At 52.0% G+C, this 20,343-nt stretch overlaps 2 protein-coding genes across 2 annotated transcripts in view; one reads left to right on the forward strand and one right to left on the reverse strand.

The window, feature by feature from the left end:
• Positions 1 to 5,257: 5,257 nt before the first annotated feature.
• Positions 5,258 to 20,343, forward strand: part of LOC128899796 (zinc finger protein 850-like) — a gene marked incomplete at its 3' end in the record, with an annotated part of 129,452 nt that continues 114,366 nt past the window's right edge. The window contains exon 1 of the mRNA XM_054179497.1: positions 5,258 to 5,904. Coding sequence (XP_054035472.1) covers positions 5,258 to 5,904 — 647 coding nt within the window. The remainder of the gene's footprint in view (positions 5,905 to 20,343) is intronic.
• Positions 13,757 to 14,689, reverse strand: LOC128899797 (olfactory receptor 14A16-like). The gene has a single exon (XM_054179498.1). It carries the CDS (start codon positions 14,687 to 14,689, stop codon positions 13,757 to 13,759), a length of 933 nt encoding a protein of 310 aa, XP_054035473.1.

Here is a 20,343-nt window from a genome sequence, read left to right on the forward strand (position 1 = left end):
AAAGGTTCCCCACTCCGGGGGCTGCGGCGCTTCAGGACCGGCGGTGCGCAGGGGCCGCCATGGTTCCCTCCCGTGGCCATGGCTCACGCGGCAGTTGCCCCCACGCTCCGTGGCACCGCCCCCAGCCGGGCAGCAGTGGCAGTGTGCGGCGAGGCCTTCTGCAGCGCTGCTTCAAGGCCCGGGCGAGGCGGAGCGGAGCGGCACAGAGACACACACAGGCATAGGCACCGACACCGGCATGGGGGGCACTTGTGTACCAAACAGCTCCTGTTTCCCATCTGCCCCAAAGAATGCTGCTCCAGTGAGCATCCCCTGCTGACACAATAATTAACCAAGGAGCTGATCCTTTGCCAAATAAGCACAAGCACACGCCCTAAACAGGGCAAACAAACATGTAGCCTGGGCCTTGTTTGCCACAGGGGTGCAAACATGCCCAGGCAGATTGTTTACATGGACTCAGTGGTGCCAAGATCCACCCCACTGACTCCAGAAGGGAGGAGGGACAAAGGGGGTTTGAGTCACACACACAGAAGCATGTTCTGGTACTATTTGGGGCACAATCCTGGTCATAAGCACCATTCACTACGAGGGGCAGCTGATCCTGGCACAAGCTGCTTCTCTGATGCAGCTGCCATGCCTGGGGCACTGTCTGTAGGTCCAGAGACCCTCCCTTGCCCCTGAGCCCTCTGCACAGAGATGAGAAGGGCTGGAGAGGCATGGGCCAGGCCCAAGCACATTGCAGGGATTTCTGTCTCTCAGGAACTCCCAGGCTGACAACAGACTTTGCCCAAACCTTTCCCCAGCTGGGGAGGATTTTTCACTTGCTCAGGCCTGAAATTCCAAAGCACCAGAGGTGACCACCAGTCTAAGAATTTGCCCCTTCCCTCCCCCACCCCCTGCCACTCCTCAGCATCCAGCATCTGGGCAGATCTCACAGTGGTGTCCTTGGGAGTGTCCTGTATTGCTTTGGATGAAACCAGAGCAAGCTGCCCACCAGTGGGCAGCACAGCTCTGAGCCATTGCCCTAAGCTAACAGCCAGCACCATCAGCAACACAAACAGGACTGCAGCTCATCAGCCCCCTGAAAGCAAATCCATCAACAGAGTGAACACACCACAGGTAAGAAAACTTCTGTCAAACTCTGTTGACAAGCCTCAAGCCTTAACTGAATCCTCTTCTTCTCTCTTTTTGTTACCACAATCCTTTTGTCTCCTGCCAAAATCTGACCTCATTAAGGCAGCTGCTTTCCTGCCCCACGCTGGGTTCCAGAAAAGGAATGTACTGGGTTCAGCTGAACCAGCAGCTTAACGTCTCTGCCTCCCCCAACACAGAACTGAGGGGAAAAGAACACCACACAAAACCTCTTTGTGTTGATACAGAAACAAATGAGAGAAGAGTTTCCTGAGCAAATCAGATCATCAGGATACAAAAGCACAGTGACCTCAGCCTGTGTGCAGAACAGGCACAGTGGAAAGCAGCAGCAAGCAGCAGCAAGCAAGGCAAAAGCCCAAAGCAGGGAGCTGCTCCCCTACCCCTCCCTGTCCCACTGCCATCCCAGTGGAGCAGCCAGCACCCAAAAAATCCCAGAACCCAGAAGCAGCAACTGGCACAGGGAGCCTCCCATGTTGCAACCTGAACTTCAAGCCCCACAATCCTTTGCTCCAGCCAGCACTTTCATTTCTGAGGCTGGCATGGCTGCAGCATGGTCTGGATAACAGCAGCAGAGTGAACTCAACCCAGGACAACCAGGAGCCCCTCCAAGCAAAATGGAAAGAGCCTCTCAGCTTCTGTGAACAACTTCCACTGCTTTGAAGGCAGCTGGACTTGCCACATGGATGCATTAGCTGAGAGCCCAGAAGAGTCCAAGGGGGCAGTGGAAGGTGACTTCAGAAGGATCCTTGAAGATGAAGCTCAGACAGACTTCATGATTTGTAGCTGGGACCTTAGTATTTCCTACTGGGATCTCCTTTGGATTCAGAGCCCTGTGACAATTCACAGGGTCACAGGTGACAGGATGTTAGGGGTTGGAAGGGACCTCTGGAGATCTCTGAGTCCTCCTGCCAGAACAGGACCATAGAATCCAGTGCAGGTCTCACAGGAACACATCCAGACAGGGCTGAAAAGCCTCCAGAGAAGGAGACTCCACAACCTCTCCGGGCAGCCTGCTCCAGGGCTCTGTCACCCTTACAGTAAAGAAGTTCTTCCTCCTGTTGAAGTGGAACTTCCTGTGCTGCAGTTTCCATCCATTGCCTCTTGTCCTATCCCAGGGCACAAGTGAGCAGAGGCTGTCCCTGCCTCTTGCTTCATGACCCCCAGCCCTCAGATATTGATAGACATTGATCAGATGCCCTCTCAGTCTTCTCCTCTCCAGACTAAACAGCTGCAGAGCTCTCAGCCTCTCCCATCAGGCAGTGCTCCAGACCCTTCAGCATCCTCACAGACTCTGCTCAGATCCCCATCCCTTTTGAGCCCAGAACTGGATGTAATATTCCAGGTGGGGCCTCACCAGGGCAGAGTAGAGGGGGAGGAGAACCTCCCTGGATCTGCTGGCCACACTCTTCCAAATGCACCCCAGCATCCCATTGGCCTTCTTGGCCACCAGGGCACATTGCTGTCCCATGCAGAACTTGCTGCCCACCAGAACTCCCCGGTCCTCCATGGGGCTGCTCTCTAACTATTTGTTCCCTTGAGTGCTGTAGGGTTCACATTGCTCTGGACATTGCATGGAGCAGCTCACCTCCTGTGAATCTGAGGCTCCCCAGAAGTTGCCACTGGGTTCCTCTTAATCCCATGGATCCTGTCCCAGCAGGCACTAGTGCAGGAGAAGGAACACCAGACTGAAGGGAAGGAGAAAGAGAACTGAAAATCTCATCACCTGAATCTAGAGAGAAAGCCCTTGGGCCCTTGAGCCCTTGCTCTCATAGAGCAGCAAGTGAGTGCAGATGGAACAATGGTTGGAGCGATGGAGGGTGAAGGCTGCAGGGGGTGGGAGGGCTTAGTTCAGCAGCTGTGAGGCTCTGCCTGGCTCCTACCTCCAATGGTGCTGGCAGCAGCTGACCCCAGAAGCTCAAAGCCCCAAACCCTGCCTGGCTCAGGACAGTCCCCTGACCCCTCCTGACATCCAGCACAGCCCAAGCAGGCACTCAGGGCTCCTAGCCACACAGCCCAGCCATCCCCCATGGCAGGAGTCACCTGAGGTCCCACTCCCTCTCTGTCCCCCTTGCTCTCCTCAGTTGCTGCCTGAGGTGGCTGCAGGGTCCCTCCCCAGCCCTCATCTGTAACCCCCCCTTGGCTTGGTGCTGTTCTTTCAGCCCTCCAGCTGATCTCAGCCTTTAGTCTCAGACCCCTTCCATTCTTGTGCTGCTGCTTCCAGCACAGTTCCTTAGAGGCTTCCTCAGCCACAGCATTTCCCACTCCACCCTTCCAGCTGCAGTGGCAGTGGAGGTGGGGGGACACAGGTCCATGGACAGCCAAGGCAGCAGGGCCATGGATGTGTTGGGAATGAGGGAAGGGCCTGAGAATGGCCAGGCAGGAATTAGGCCTTGTCCCCCCAAGAAGGGGAGAGGATGCAGGGCCCAGGTGGCAAATGTGTGTGCAGGGCATGGCAGAATCTGGCAGCATTTCAGGAGGTGAAAGGAGTGAATTGTGCTGCAGCTCTGCATGGTTCAGCTGGGAGATGAACAGCAGCCCCTGGGCACTGTGCCCTCCCATCCAACCTCCTTTTCTCTTGGGGCTGTGGAGTGGCAGCTCCAGGAGAGCTGCAAAGAGCAAGGTGAGAGAAATGGTCAGGGAGAGAAGGAAGCCAAACCCTTTCCAGTGAGTGTCTTTGGGCTGCAGGTGTGTGAAGGGTGCTGGAGGTGTGAGGTTTGGGCAGGAGGCAGAGACTCCTCCAGCATCCCAGTGAGGGCTGAAGAGGTTTAGCAAGAAGCTGCCCAAGTCCCTTCCCCCTTTTGCTGCATCTCCAGAGATCATGAATCTGCCTTTGTGTGTGTCCTGAGGGCTGCTCTGATCTTCTCTTGGGGAGTGGGCAGCAGAGAGGTGTGTGCAGGGCAGAGCTGAGCACAGAGTGGGTGTGGTGGGGGTAGGGCCAGGGAGGACAGGTGGGTCCAGAGCAAGATGTGCTGTCAAATGCAGCTGCAGGCAGCAGAGGCCTGGGCAGGCAGTTGGAGGAAGCTGAGGCAAGGCCTGGGAGAGGCTGTGTGGAGGCAGCTGTGTTGTGGTGCTGGCCTGCAGCTGTGTGCTGGAGGCTGTGTGCTGGGCAAGGAGCTGAGTCTGCACTTTTTGGGGCCTCCCATCTTGATCAGCGCTGGCTGTGTGCTGTGGCTGTGCTGCTGGGCTTGGGAGCTGCCCCCAGCAAGGCTGAGCTGTGCTGCCTGGTCGTGGGCAGTGCTGAGCCATCCCTTGCAGGTCAGTGCTCTCCTCTGAGCCCTTTGCTTGTCTCTGTCAGGGGCTGAGTCCTCTCTCCTTCATCCCTGCCCCTGTGTGCTGTGGAAGAGCAGAGTTTGCAGATCTGCCCCTTGGAGCAGGCCAAAGGTAAGAAACCCAGAGTGGGGCAACAGCAGGATCCTAGGCCCCCAGGGCAGCTCCCAGCCTCCTCCACCTCCTCCTGTCCAGCATATTTCACCTCTTCAGGAGCTCTGAGGCACATCAGGTGTTGTGGGAGTTGAGGAATGCTCCAGGCTGCTGGGGGTCAGTTGTGAGCAGGAGGTGATGTTTGGGGGTTGGGATCTGGAGGGTGGTGGGAGAAGGTTGGACATGGTTTGGTTTTCCTTAGTCAGTGCTGCTGCCTCCATTGTTTGATCCAGGGGAGATCAAAGGACAGGGCCTGGGCCAGGAACCACCCTGCCAATGCCCCCAGGCTCGAGGAGAGTGGGACAAGACCACTTGTAAGTCCCAGGGTACCTCAGGGCACTGATCATAGGAACCTGGGGTCTCAGCCCAGGTATTAGAGGTCTGTGCCCACACTGTGGCAGAAACTGAAGGTTTGAGGTCTCCTCTGCATTCTTTCCTCCATCTGGTGCTGGGAGTCAGGGACTGTCATGACCCTAGCAGGATCTGAGAGTTTGAGGTCCTGGGCTCAGGTGCTTCCATCTTCCCTATTGCACAGCTGTGACCCCTTCCTGCCACAGTATGGCCTCACAGAAGGACCCAGACAAGAGGTGGGAGGATAAGAATCACCCAGAGATCAAGTTGGAATAAACCCAAGTGCAGCACCAAGGGAGTGGAGGAGTGGGTGGAGGAGCAAAAAGATTACAAGATGGAGCATGGTGAGCAGCTTTTCAGTTGTGAGACCTGTGGCAAGAGGGTCACACGGGGCTCTGATCTCAGCATCCACCGCTGCACCCACACTGGTGAGCAGCCCTTCAGTTGTGAGACCTGTGGCAAGAGGTTCAGCCAGGGCTCTCATCTCAGGCGACACCACCTCACCCACACAGGTGAGAAGCCCTTCAGTTGTGACAGCTGTGGGAAGAGGTTCAGCCGGAGCTCTCATCTCGGGCAACACCACCTCACCCACACCACTGAGAAGTCCTCTACCTACAAGGACTGCGGCAAGACATTCACTCACAGCGCCACCCTTCGCCAGCACCGCAGTGTGCATGGCACTGAGGAGTCCTTCAGCTGCTTGGATTGCGGCAAGAAAGTCAAACACAGCTCCAGCCTCAGCATCCACCGCCGCATCCACACCGGAGAGCATCTTTTCCCCTGCGCTGTGTGCGGCAAGAGCTTCACCACGAGCACCTCATACATCCGGCATCAACTCATCCGCAGCGGTGAGAAACCCTACAGCTGTACTGACTGCGACAAGAGCGTCACCTGCAGGTCTAAGCTAATCCAGCACCGTGGTGTGCATACCAGAGACAAACCTTTCACATGTCCTGACTGCGGCAAGAGTTTCACTCAGAAAGGCCACCTCAACGTGCACTGTGCCACCCACACCAGAGCTCAGCCCACACTGGAGGGGAGGCATAGAGTCACCCAGAATCTGTTGGGATAATCATGATTCCTCTGAGAGGGCTTTTCCACCACCAAATCACCTCCTTTTCCCTCTGCATTTGTCAGAGGCTAGGGGCTCCAGCAGGAACAAACACCTCCTGCCCTTCTGAACAGCAATTAGTGCTGATGAGAACAATTGCAATGCTGAGTAAGCACTGCCCTTGGAGCTGGGCTGAGCTTTACCAGGGTTTGTCTGGTTCTTCCCCAATTTATGTCTCCCTGGGGTAAAAATCCCTCTGTCCATTGCCCAGTTGTGCTGATACAAGGCCAAAGTTACCCAAATCCTGCCTGTTTGTTTGTGTCTTAGACATCCCTGCCCACAATGCCCAAATGCTGAGGGCATTTGCCCCCTAGGAATGGGGCTGCAGCTGTGTGCCCAGTTCAGGGAGGTCAAAGTGAGGTTCTCAGGGACATCTCAGTGTTTTTTTCATTCTGCCAAGGGATGTTAGGTGTTTTGGGGGCCCTGGAGAGTTCTAGGATTGATTTTCAGAATCTTTGGAGGGTGCAGAGGGGATCTCAGGGAGGTGTTTGGAAGCCCTTGGAGATCTTCTGTCAGCTTTCCACTACAGAACTCTGCTGCTTTGCAGCAGGCCTGGGGCCTCCAAAAGCCTTCTCCCTAGCTCAGCAGTGTTCCTGATGTGTTCCTGCTGACCTGGGGCTTCCCTCAGCCTTTCCATCCACCCAGAAGTGGGAAGAGATTTCTTTGACTACTGAGTTTTCAGGAGCTTTAAGAGTGTAAAGAGTGAAATCACGACAAGAAAAGATGCTGTGCCTCAGAACAGTGCTCAGAAATGCTCTCCCAGGATGTCTGTCTTACACTTGGCTCTGAGCTTAGCTCTGCAGCTCTAATCAGTGTGCCTGGCAGAACCATGAGCTGTTGCTACTCAAGCTGGAGCTGGCTGAGCTGCTGCACAAAGCCACAAGTCCTGTGCTCAAGATGCTGCACTGGGAGCTGAAAGTGCCTGTGCAAATGTCATGGTCTTCAGCTGGAGAGACCTCTCCCCACAAATAACTGCCACAGGCACAGTCTGGAGCTATCCAATGTGCAGAGAACCCCAGAAAGGCACTTGGGCAAGGAACTGGGAAGCAGCTAAGGAAGTGCAACTGCAGGTGGGACTGGGAAACTCTCAACCTGTGAGAGCAACTTGGGGGTGTGGAGCTGCCCCACTGTGGGAAGCCTTTAGGGCTGGTGAGCCAGCACTGGATGCCAGGTGGTGCTGATCCCTTGCTTTAGAATTCCCTGCTTCTCCTCCTTTCCTATCCTGCAGCTGCTGTTCTGCAAACCAGGGCAGCTGCAGGGCCATGTGTAGAGCCTCTGACTCTCTGCTGACCAACTCCAAGCTGCAAAGTTGTTTTCCTGTGTGAGCCAAGAACAACATCCTGCATGTCGGACTTGCTGGCACCTTTGATTGGAGCATGCTTTAGTTTGTACACAGGGCTGGATGCTACTGGTGCCATGAATCAGTGGGAGGGGTAAGAAAGTCTATCAAAATGAGGTACTTCGGGCAAGAGAGATTGGCTTAGGGACTTCCACTCCTGTTAGCTACTTCTTCTGTTAAGGGCTCCTGGGCCTTGTGATGTTAAGGACACTCTCTCTGTCATGCTGGGCACTCTGCAACGCTGTAATAAAGGACTTGTGAGAGGACTCCTGAGGTTCTCTACCCTCTGCCCTTCTGGCATCTCGTGATACCAGCAAGGGGTTGGTCCATTTCTCAGGTCAGAGGGCACCCTGTTCTCAGGGTGAATCATTAAGGACTCAAACCAAAAAATAAGGTGGGGTATTTGTGTGTGCAGGGAACATGGTTTGGGAAAAAGCATTTGTGTTTAGCTTGGCTTTGAAAGAAGTTGTAACAACCAAGGGTACTTACAGGCCCATTCAAAGCAACTAAGCCAACTCTTTCAGGGACAGCACCCGAGGGGGTGGCTCAGAGAACCTCTGTGTGTGTGTGTGAAACCTGGCAACAGCAGTGTTGTATGTTTTGAGGTTGTGTTTCTCATTTAAACTTGAATGCTGAAGATTCCTTGATGCATTGACAGATGGATTTGTCTTGTTACAATATAAAAGACCTCTCAAGCTTTGCAGGCTGCAACCTGTGGTGGTTTGAGCCTTAGCTGGGAGTTAAAAGCCCAGATAGGGGAAAGGCTGAGAATCTCTCCCCCACTTCCCCTTCTCCCCCCAAAACAGAGAGGGGGAAAGAAAAGGGTAAGGAGCAAATCCACTAAACAATAATCTGGAGTCGGCCTGGAAATAGAGAGGTGAAGAATTTTCTTTAAACAATATATATATATATATATAACAATAACAGGAAAGGTTCACAAGGGGCAAGGAACAAGGATGGATGGGAAAGGGGACAAGAAAGAATAATACAAAACCAGTCCTTCTCTGAGGAGGTGTGGAGGCAGCAGGGAGAAGGATCAGGTCCGGCCACGTGGCTGAGGAGCAGGAGGGCAAATGTAGCAGCTCTCATCCAGCAGAGGCAGGAGCCAAAAAGAGACCCAACAGCTATGATGTCCTGCTTTTTATACCCTAGCTGGGCAGGGAGGGGGGAGTGGAACAGACTCAGCTTCCTAGGGGAAAACGCCCTGCAGGGGAGGGTAAAGTACCCGCAAGCCCTCCACCCAGCTTTGTTTTCAGGAAAAGGCGCTAACCCATCACACAACCCTTGGAAAAGAGTTTCCTTGCAGCATCATCACAGAAGACATCTTTCAAGGACTCTACCTTCCTCCTATCCCTGCAGATCCATTCGAGTCTGGAAGGAAGCTCTGACTTCAGTTCCAACTGAAGGACTGTCGGTTATGGACAGGTTATGGATTTGTTCTCCTGGCTTCCAGGAGGAACAGGATGAAATGAATTTTGTCCTGTTTGCTACGGGGGTCAGCATTGTTACTCTTTTACCTTGTATAATTTTATATAATTGATTCAGAATGCAGTGTCCAATATGCAATTGGTGTTTAAGGATGATGTAAAACAGATTGGTGCCATTAGCCAATCAAAACTCATGTCTATTGGAAAAATGGTTTAAAACTTCTTTCTTTCCTTTCTTTCTTGCTTCAATCGTTGATTGGCAGGGTGGTGTAAGAGGCTAACTCTTGTATCTCTTGATGTGAATCCACAAAGATAAAATCACCTTGTGTATCATGGGAAGGCCCTGTGTCACAGCTCTCATGGAATGGCACTGAAAGTGTGATAAGGAAACAGTTGTGGAGGTTAGCTTTGCCACTGGTAAAGAGAACTATTTAGAGTAGAGTAGAGTAGAATAGAATAGAATAGAAAAGAAAAATAGAATAGAAGAATGGAATGGAATGGAATGGAATGGAATGGAATAGAATAGAATAGAATAGAATAGAATAGAATAGAATAGAATAGAATAGAATAGAATAGAATAGACCAGGTTGGAAGAAACCTTTGAGATCAAGTCCAACCTATCACCCAGCACCATCTAATCAACTAAACCATGGCACCAAGCACCCTATCAAGTCTCCCCCTAAACACCTCCAGTGATGGCGACTCCACCACCTCGTAGGTGTAAAGGCATCTTAGTAGAACCTGTACTTTGTAGTTCCTTTACTACTGTGTGTACTACCCACCCATATGTGCTAGGAATAACTGTTGATTGCATAATCTATAACAAATCAAGCATTGATCATCTCAGTTGTAGCAATATTACTTTTAAGACTTGTGTTATTGATAAGTGTGGTGGTTTAGCCTGGGTGCTGGCCCAGATGCCACTGCACAGACCACACGTGGGAGGTCCCAAGGGGTGGGCCCATCCCAGGGGGTTGGTCACAGGAAACCAGGTATTCCATTCCCATAATGCCCTGCTTCCCTATAAAACATCCACACGGGGTCTTCACTTCCTCTTTCATCCCCCGCTGCTGCCTAGGTAAAATGGCTGAGCTGCCTCCTTTTGGCCTGCCCAGGGCCAAGGCTGGGTTGGGGGAGGAGGAAAGAGCCCTGGGGGGCTTGGGTGTACCCCCAGGTGGGGATGGGATGTTCTTGGGTATGTTCTGGGATCTCTCTCTTTTGTCACAGTGCTTGTGGGTCTCTGTAAAGCTTTCATTGTTGTTTTTTATTGTTTTCTATTTAAACTTTCCATCACTTCTGCAATCCCTTTGTCTGAGTCCTTATTTCTGCCCCTGGTGGGGAGGGGTCTGCCCCAACCCATTACAATAAGGACATTGATCAGTGGAGCATGATCATTCCCTTCCGAAGAAGGGCAGAGGCATGGATCCCAGTGACTATGACAAGAGGGTGGGAGAGTGAGAATGGATTGGATCATGTTACCAGACTATTAGACCAGGGACTAAAGGATTCTAGATAAAGGGCAAAAAGATTTGTGGGATGGTTAATGTTTGCTCTAATATCAGCTGTGATAATATTAGCATCCCCAGCTGCTTCAGTTACAGCTCTGACAGAGGGCATACAAACTGCAGACACAGTGAGAACTTTATTGACCAATGTGACAAATGATTTGCAGCTGCAGGAAGCTATAGATGAGGAAATAATGGCAAGGTTATAGGTGCTTGAGGCCAGTGTTGTTTGGTTAGGAGATCAACAAGCTGCCTTGCAGACCCATATGATGCTGCAGTGTGATTGGGAATAGGGAAGGGAAGGGAAGGGAAGGGAAGGGAAGGGAAGGGAAGGGAAGGGAAGGGAAGGGAAGGGAAGGGAAGGGAAGGGAAGGGAAGGGAAGGGAAGGGAAGGGAAGGGAAGGGAAGGGAAGGGAAGGGAAGGGAAGGGAAGGGAATAAACCAGGTTGGAAGATACCTTCAAGATCATCGTGTCCAACCCATCATCCAACACCATCTAATTAACTAACCCATGGCACCAAGCACCCCATCAAGTCTCCTCCTAATCACCTCCAGTGATGGTGACTCCACCACCTCCCCAGGCAGCCCATTCCAATGGGCAATCACTCTGTGTAGAATTTCCTCCTAACCTCCAGCCTAAACCTTCTCTGGTGCAGCTTCAGACTGTGTCCTCGTGTTCCTGTGCTGGTTGCCTGGGAGAAGAGACTAACCCCCACCTATCTACAACCTCCCTTCAGGCAGTTGTAGAGAGCAGTAAGGACTCCCCTGAGTATTCTTTTCTCCAGGCTAAGCAACCCCAGCTCCCTCAGCCTCTCTTCACAGGGCTGTGCTCCAGACCCCTCCCCAGCTTTGCTGCCCTTCTCTGGACATGTTCCAGTAAGTCAACATCCTTCCTAAACTGAGGGGCCCAGAACTGGACACAGTACTCAAGGTGCGGCCTAACCAGTGCAGTGTACAGGGGCAGAATGACCTCCCTGCTCCTGCTGGCCACACTGTTCCTGATGCAGGCCAGGATGCCATTGGCCCTCCTGGCTGCCTGGGCACACTGCAGGCTCATGTTCAGCCTACCATCGACCAGTACCCCCAGGTCCCTCTCTGCCTGGATGCTCTCCAGCCACTCTGACCCCAGCCTGTAGCTCTGCATGGGGTTGTTGTGGCCAATGTGCAGAACCTGGCACTTGGGTCTGTAATCATAAGCAGGACATGTGTGTAACATCCTTGTCTTGGAATGACTCTCAGCATGATTGGAACTCACTCAGGTCACATTCACAAGGAGCCTTTGATAGCTCCTTGAAATATAATGTCCAAACATTGAAGCATCAGCTGGAACTGCAGGTAGCAAATACACAACAGGTGAGGATGGATTCAACATGGCAAGCACAGAACAATGATCTGAGCTGGTTGAATCCAAACAATTGGTTCTCAGGTCTGAATCTATGAGTGTGGATTAGAGGTGGAATCCTTGTGGTGATTGGCATTGTAATTGTAGTGTTCATGGTGTTTGTAATCATAGCCTTCAGGACCAGGAGGATGGTCAGGACACAAGTGATGGCTGCTGGGTTAAACCATATAAAAATAGGGAGTTGTAGGAAAGCAGAAAGTGTCTATGGAAGTTTTCAGGACAAGAATAACAGGCTGCTGATACTGGAAGGATGGCCTGATGATAAAGAAGAGCTGACTGCGGTGAACAACCTGGAGTGCAAGACAGGAGGACACTTGCCTCCATGCTGGAGAAGCTCAACCTGATATGGGATGAAGATAACAATGGCCAGCTGCATCTCAAAGGAGAAAATTCAATGAGCAGCAGTGGTGCAAGAATGTCAGGGAGTTGCTTAGCCTGCTGGATTTTTCCTGTATAAACTGCTTGTTCTGTGCCAATAAACAATTCCTGCTCCACCAACAAGGAGTCCATGCATGCCTTCCAATAAGTTTGTGCTGGGTTGAGGCCATGTCTGCTCTGGGAGGGGACCAGGGGATTCAGCTTGTTTTGGAACCAGGCCCAGTCTGTACTGGGAGAGCTCAGAGAGGTTCATATTGTACCTGGAGGGGGCCTCAGTCTGAACTGGGATGGCATCAGGGGATCAGTTTGCAGGGATGGGTCCTGGTCAGTCCTGGGATGGAATCAGAGTTTCAGGAGATGCACTTTGTACTGGGATGAGACTCAGACTGTGTTGGGAGATGGCAATGGGATCCCATTTGTACCAGGATCAGGCCACAGCTGCACTGGGCTCAGGATATCCACTTTGTGCTGTGCTGGGTGCAGCTGGGACTGGGAAGGGGTCCAAGGGATGCACTTTGTAGTGGCCCAGGAAACTGTATGGGAGATGGGAAAGTGATGCAGTTTGTCTAGGGATAAGACCACATCTGAGCTGGGAGGGGTTCAGGAGATGCAGTTTGTACTGAGATGTGACCAGGTCTGTACAGGGAAGGGTTAAAAGAATCCAAATTGCACTATGTGTGGACCAGACTGTACTGGAATGGGCCCAGGGAATACAGCTTGTACTGGAAAGAGTTCCAGTCTGTATTGGGAGGGCACAAGGGGATTTGGGTTTAATTGAACAAGGCCTAATGTGTACCTGGAGGGATTAAAAGTACTGGGACAGGGTCCAGACTGTACTGGGAGGGCATGAGGGTGTGAAGTTTGCACTGGGATGGATGAATTCAGTACTGGGAAGGGAACCAGGGGATAGATTCTGTGCTGGGATGGGACCCAGGCTGCAGTGCTAGAGGACAGTGTGATCCAGTTTGTACAGGGATGAGACCACATCTGTACTGGGAGGGGTTAAAGGAACCATGTTTGGACTGAATCTATACTGCAAGGGGGTCAGGACATCCAGTTTGGACTTTGAGTAGGTGCAGTTTGTAATGGGAGGGGGTTGGGGGATGAAGGCATGAGGAGACCTCCTGTTCTAATGGCAGTGCTGCTCTGGAGCACAGGTCTGTCCCACAAGCAGCCCTGGATTCTCCCTGCCTGCAGTCCCAGCACTGCCACACAGCAGCACAATGCCCAAGCTGCCAGAGCACTCAGGCCTTGCCCCAGCACAGAGGCTCAGCAGGAGAGGGTGGAAGGCAAGAAAGAGCAGCTGAGGACAGCCCAAGCTCTGAGGCTCCCTGGCACTGCTGCTGTGCTGGGACTCTGCCCCTCCACCTCTGCACACAGGCACTGCCCTGCAGCTCCACAGAAGCCTTGGAGAAAGGAACTCAGAGAAACAACTCCCTGCAGGGTCCTTTATTATATTGAACACACAGGGAGCACAGCTCCTCATGTCTGCAGCCTCTGGGTCACACCAGGCAGGACAACACTGAACCAGAAATGGTCTGAAGAAAGACATTTGTGTGGGAACAACATTCCCACAAGGGGAACAGCCCCAGCAGCAGCCAGAACTCAAGCAGCCAGGCTGGGCCTGCACTGAGTGGCATCAGAACTGCTCTGCAGGAGAAGACAAAGAGTTTATTGCTTCTGACAGTATCCAGGGATCAGTTGGCTCAGGGCAGCCTTCAGTTCTTGGTTCCTCAGGCTGTAGATGAGAGGATTCACTGCTGGAGGCACCACTGAGTACAGAATTGACACCACCATATCCAAGGTTGGGGAGGAGATAGAAGAGGGCTTCAGGTAGGCAAAGAAAGCAGTGCTGAGAAACAGGGACACCACAGCCAGGTGAGGGAGGCAGGTGGCAAAGGCTTTGTGGCGTCCCTGCTGAGAGGGGATCCTCAGCACTGCCCTGAAGATCTGCACATAGGACACCACAATCAACAGAAAACAGAGAGATGATAAACAGCCACTGGTCACAAGAAGCCAAAGTTCCCTGAGGTAGGATGTGGAGCAGGAGAGCTTGAGCATCTGGGGGATTTCACAGAAGAACTGCTCCACAGCATTGCCCTGGCAGAGGGGCAGGGAAAATGTATTGGCTGTGTGCAGCAGAGCATTGAGGAAACCACAGCCCCAGGCAGCTGCTGCCATGTGGACACAAACTCTGCTGCCCAGGAGGGTCTCATAGTGCAGGGGTCTGCAGATGGCAACATAGCGATCATAGGACATGGTGGTGAGGAGAGAAAACTCTGCTGAAAGCAAAAAAAAAAGCAGAAATACTTGTGCAGCACATCCTGCATAGGAGATGTCCCTGGTGTCCCTCAGGGAATTGGCCATGGATTTGGGCACAGTGGTGGAGATGGCACCCAGGTCAGTGAGGGCAAGGTTGAGGAGGAAGAAGTACATGGGGGTGTGGAGGTGGTGGTCCCAGGCTATGGTGGTGATGATGAGGCCATTGCCCAGCAGGGCAGCCAGGTAGATGGCCAGGAAGAGGCAGAACTGCAGGAGCTGCAGCTGCCTTGTGCCTGGGAATGGCAGGAGGAGGAAATGGGTGATGGAGCTGCTGTTGGCCATCTGCTGCCTCTGGCCATGGAGTCATGTCCAAGGAGGGAAAGTCAGTGACAAGTTAGGGCACACTTCTCTCAGCCTCATTGCAACCTCCCTCCCTGAGCTGCAGGAGGAATGGATCAGCTCAGTCCCATCACTACCAACCCATGGCAGAGTTCATCACAGCTTCAAACACAGCAGGGACCCAGAATTGCCATGAAGATTCCTCTGGTGTCAGAACAGAAAGTGACCAACAGCCCAATCCCAGGGAACAAGAGTCCCATTGTGGTGGGTTGAAATTTCCCCCAGCATTAGCTTTGCCAGAGCAGCTCAGTTAGAAGGAAATGAAGCTGTATTGACAAGCAAGAGCTACACTCTACAATGGAATGCAATGAACAGGTACAAAACATCCAGGAGTGACAATATGAGACAGGTATTTGCAATTAGCAAATGACATGAAACCCCCTGCTCAGAGACCAGGGAAGCTGTTCCTCTGCCCCTAACGCCTACCTCCCTCTTCCAAGAGAGAACAAAGGAGTGGAGCGAGAAAAAAAGCAGTGGGTTAGACTTAGCCAAGGCCAGCCAAAGCAGGTGATCTCTCCCCAGCAAAGCAAAACAGCTGAGAGCAGAAGAGAGAGAATTGTTATGGTACAGCTCCTCTGATTCCAGATATTTATCCAATCAATTTGTTTAGAAGAATCTTTTTTTTTTCCTTTTCACACCCAAGAGTGATCTATTTATTTTGGTTCTACTTTTCTGCTCAAAATCTGTAACTAAATTTTAAAGGCATTGCCTAAAACCACCACAGCCATGGAGAGGTGGAGAAACAGGGAGCAGGCCTGCAGTGCTGCAGAGACAGTGAATGGAAGAGAGAAAGGCAGAGGGCCTGGGGGTGAAGCCATCTTCCCCAGGTCTTCTCACTGCTGCTCACAGGATGGAACTGAAGGGCTTTGGTCCTCCTTCTGTATGCACACTCCAGGAGCCTTCAGCTGAGCATCAGCTGCCGAGATGGAGATGCCTCCAGGAGCTACAGCTGCAGTGTCCTGCACCCACAGCCTCACTGTGTCAGTGACTGCAGTGTCTTCTCTTCCAGTGAGCTCTCAGCATCCTCCCAGTCCTGGCCACCTTGAAGCTGTCTCTGCCTTCCTCATCTCCCTGAGATCCTCTAGCAGTGTCCTCAGCCCTGCTGTGCTGTGCAGACGAGGTGCTCCTGGCCAGAGCTGTCTCCTGCAGTGCTGCCTGCTTGCCAGCAGCTCCTTTCAGCCCAGGAGTCCGGCCCAATAGGGCAGCAGAGGACCAGCCCAAGGTGTTTTAATAACTCCTCTGGTAGCTTTTGGTGTCCTGTAAACCTCAGGGACTGACAGGAAGATGATGAAACCTCTCCAGAAGTCAGTCAGATTCAAACTCTGAAGTTTCTTCTACTCTTAATGGGTCCCAGTGAGGCATACTGGGAAAGGGTCCCCAGGGTCTGGTTAGAGCAGTAGGAGACAGTGGATGCAAGGGAAGCATCACTGGAGGCACTGAAGCATCTCCAGGCTGTGGTGAGAGCAGAGAACTGAGGCAGTGCTGACAGGTCAGGACAAGCAGCTCAAGGTGGCTCTGCTGCTGAGGAAACCTGGAGGGGTTTCATTGATCCAAAGGGCCAGCCCCTGGCAAGGCAGATCCTGTGCCTCATGTGTGGCTCTGGGCTCTGGTGGGGACAGTGAGCGGTGACCAGAGTAGGACCTTGACAGGATTGCTGTGGTTTGCTTGCAAAGAGACAACTCCTGCTGAAAAGGAATGAAATGTACCTTTAAAAATCATTTTTATCAGATGCTTTGTGCAATAAAAACCTCTCCAATTAGCTGCAGAAACCTTGGCAATAATGAGAGGTTCAGCAGTATTTAATGAGCCCCATGGAGTTTTTGGGGCTGATTACATCATCCTTAGGTACTGCCAGGAGACTCTCCCAAGGTACTGCCAAGAACCCTCTCCAGAAGTCCAAGGCAGAAGCAAACTCCAAAGTACCTTGAAGCACTGACCGGCCTCACTGAGACTTGTTACTGACAAAGGCTCCCCAGGGACTCGTTAGAGCAGCTTGTTAGAGGCCATGGTTGCAGGGAGACAAAGGCAAATTACAGGGAAAAAAAACCTTGCCTTTGGTCTAGGAAGAAGAAAGGCCAAGCCCTGACCACTGCCCTTGGACTAGAAGAACCTCAAAGCCAAGTTTCTCCTCCCAGGCCTTGGTGGCAGAGGCAAGTGCCAGAGCCAAGGGGACAAAGGCCTTGGTCCTTTTGCGCCTCTCAGCCTTTCCAGAGCCCTTGGCCATCCCTACTGCAGCCTGCCCTACAGTCTCATGCCTGCTTCTCTTTGCCTTCAGGCTGCTGACACCAATCTTGCTTCCCCACCCAGCTCTCCCCCTGCCATTTCCACCCCTTCCCTGAGCTGTCTCAGCTCTCCCTGCCATTTCCTGACGCCTCTGGATGGCCTCATGCATAGCAGCTCTGCCCTTTGAGGCATATTTCTTTGGCCTCATCTCCACTCTGAACCTTCCAAGTTGCACTTGGTGGCTGTTTTCATCTCTTCCCACTCCCCAGAAGAGTTCCATCCTCTCTGAAACCACCCTTCAGCCATGTGCACTCTGCTATGGCAGTGCCCTGAGCCTCCCTTCAGCAGGCTGAAGCAGCCCAGGTCCCTCATCCTCTCCACAGACATGTCAGCCCCCATCCTGGCAGATCTCTGCTACCTCCCCATTCCTTCCTACTCTTCTAGACTGGAGAATGCCACATCCAGACACCAAGAATCCAGCTGTGGCCACAGCAGTGCTGAGTCTGGCGGGGAGGACAACTTCTGTGTCTGAGTGGCCACACTCCTCCCAGGGCATTTGGAATGTCTCCTCCCAGATGCTGTGGTGCCCTTCTGGCTGGTGCTGGGACACACCAGAGCCTCCAGCTCCAAAGATCAGGTGGACAGTTTGTACTGTGATGGTGCCCAGCCTGTCAGGGAGTGGGTAAGGGGATTTAGGTTGTACTGGGAGGAGTCCCAGATGAGTAGTTGGATTGCTTCAGGTGGTGTAGCCTTTCCTTGGAGTGGACACAATCGGTCCTGGGAAGGAGCCCTGTTATGGTTTGTGACAATGGGAACGACGAGTAGTGTGAGCAATCTGGCAGTGTAGGCCTAGAGCCTGACATGGTGGTAGGCCATGCTCAGCATAAGTGCAGAGCCAGCTAGCAGTGTAGCAAAACAGTGCTGTGCCTGCAACATATAACTAAACCAGGACACTGGTAGCTATAAATATAGAAAGTTATCTTGGGACAACAGGACATGCACCTGCATCAACAAACCATACATGTAAGCGTGCTGCAGAAGGGCTTCCAAATGCCAGCTGCTCTTGACAGTTGCTTTTACGCCTGCATGGAACCCACCTCAGTGGGTCCTATGATGCCACAGTTTGTACACCCAGCTTTAGTGAGAGCATCTGGCTTTGAGGCACAAGAGGAGATTTTACTTTTTCCCATGGCCTCTGTGTCATATCCTGTTTCTGAATCCTCCCATTCCCCTAAATATGACTTATCTCTCCAGAACTTCTCTTTCTCAGACTCCAGGCTGACTAGCCTACTGTTGGTGGAGTAGTGTGAATGCCAGCTTTGCATGTAATTAGACAAACATTTCAAACCATACCCCACCATTCTGCCCTGGTGAGGCCCCACCTGGAATATTGCATCCAGCTCTGGGCTGCCCAGTTCACGAGGGAATGGGATCTGCTGCAGAGGCTATGAGGATGCTGAAGGGACTGCAGCACTGCCTGATGAGGTGAGGCTGAGAGGCCTGGGGCTGTTTAATTGGGAGAGCAGAAGACTGAGAGGGCATCTGATCAATGTCAATATCCAAGGGCTGGGGGTCAGAAAGGAAGGGACAGGGACAGCCTCTGCTCACTTGTGCCCTGGGATACGACAAGGGGCAATGGATGGAAGCTGCAGCACAGGAAGTTCCACTTCAACAGGAGGAAGAACTTCTTTACTGTAAGGGTAACAGAGCCCTGGAGCAGGTTGCCCAGAGAGGTTGTGGAGTCTCCTTCTCTGGACACTTGCCAGCCCTGTCTGGATGTGTTCCTCTGAGACCTGCGCTGGATTCCATGGTCCTGTTCTGGCAGGGGGACTCAGAGATCTCCAGAGGTCCCTTCCAACCCCTAACATCCTGTCACCTGTGACCCTGTGAATTGTCATAGGGCTCTGAATCCAAAGGAGATCCCAGCAGGAAATACCAAGGTTCCAGCTACAAATCATGAAGTCTGATCTTCATCTTCAAGGATCCTTCTGAAGTCACCTTCCACTGCCCCCTTGGGCTCTTCTGGGCTCTCAGCTAATGCATCCATGTGGCAAGTCCAGCTGCCTTCAAAGCAGTGGAAGTTGTTCACAGAAGCTGAGAGGCTCTTTTCATTTCCCTTGGAGGGGCTCCTGATTGTCCTGGGTTGAGTTGACTCTGCTGCTGTTATCCAGACCATGCTGCAGCCATGCCAGCCTCAGAAATGAAAGTGCTGGCTGGAGCAAAGGATGATGGATCTTGAAGTTCAGATTGCAGCATGGGAGGCTTCCTGTTCCAGTTGCTGCTTCTGGGTTCTGGGACTTTTTGGGTGTTGGCTGCTCCGCTGGGATGGCAGAGGGACAGGAAGGGATAGGGGAGCAGCTCCCTGGTTTGGGCTTTTGCCTTGCTTGCTGCTGACTCCCAAAGCATGCTCACAAGAAGCAAGGGACCCCAGGCAGAATTAGAGGGGCTCTGACTCCAACCAGATGGAGGGGAGAGACAAATTGATTTGTTGGACTGTACAGAACCAATGGCCTGGCAAGTTGAACCCATGAGAGTATAAAGCTTTAGTAGATACAGGCGCCCAGAGTGCTCTGACACCACCAAACCACGAGGGGTGGAACCCATCTGTGTTTCTGGTGTGACAGGAGGATCTCTGTTGCCTGTCATAGGTGTGGCGACCTGGTTCAGGGAAGGCGCGACGACCACCCTCGGGCCGCTCGGTCCATCAGCTTGCAGACACCAATGTGGTGGATGGCAAATGGCATTTATGGGTAGGTGACACAGTATTATACAGCTTTGGTTTACAACGTCACTTCCGTCTGCTTACATCATCTATCAGGAGCGGGGCTCTATCTTCCCATACAGTGTGAGATCTTCCGGCCGCCGGACCCTAACTACCTACATTTCCCCCCTCCCTATGCACAACTAAATTAACTACAATATGAACCACACTATACTATACAATACTATAAAAATATAAAAAGTTATAAAAATACATACCACACAAAGATGTCCCCCCTCCCTATGCACAACTAAATTAGCTAAACCAAACCACTCCAAAAAAAAATTCTATTCCTGTTTTAATTCTGTACTTTATAACAATCCTAAAGAGTAGACATCATAAGATTGGATAAAAACATCAGGCACGCTATCCTTGACTAAAAAGGCTAAAAGCATAAAAAAGTACAAAAAACCATAAAAATATACCCCACAACCTTACAGTAACAAACATAAGGCACACTGGGCAAGTGGTAATTGGGGCACAACTAGAGATAATTGGAGAGATACTGACCAGGGACATTTCTAGAGCATTTGTGGATTTTCTACAAACATGATGTTGACCTTCTCCAGCCGGCTCTTGAGAAAAGACACGAGCCTATTCAATATGCAAGGCC

The sequence above is a fragment of the Dryobates pubescens genome, unplaced genomic scaffold, assembly GCF_014839835.1.
Source record: "Dryobates pubescens isolate bDryPub1 unplaced genomic scaffold, bDryPub1.pri scaffold_67_arrow_ctg1, whole genome shotgun sequence".
Classification (NCBI taxonomy): Eukaryota; Metazoa; Chordata; class Aves; order Piciformes; family Picidae; genus Dryobates; species Dryobates pubescens.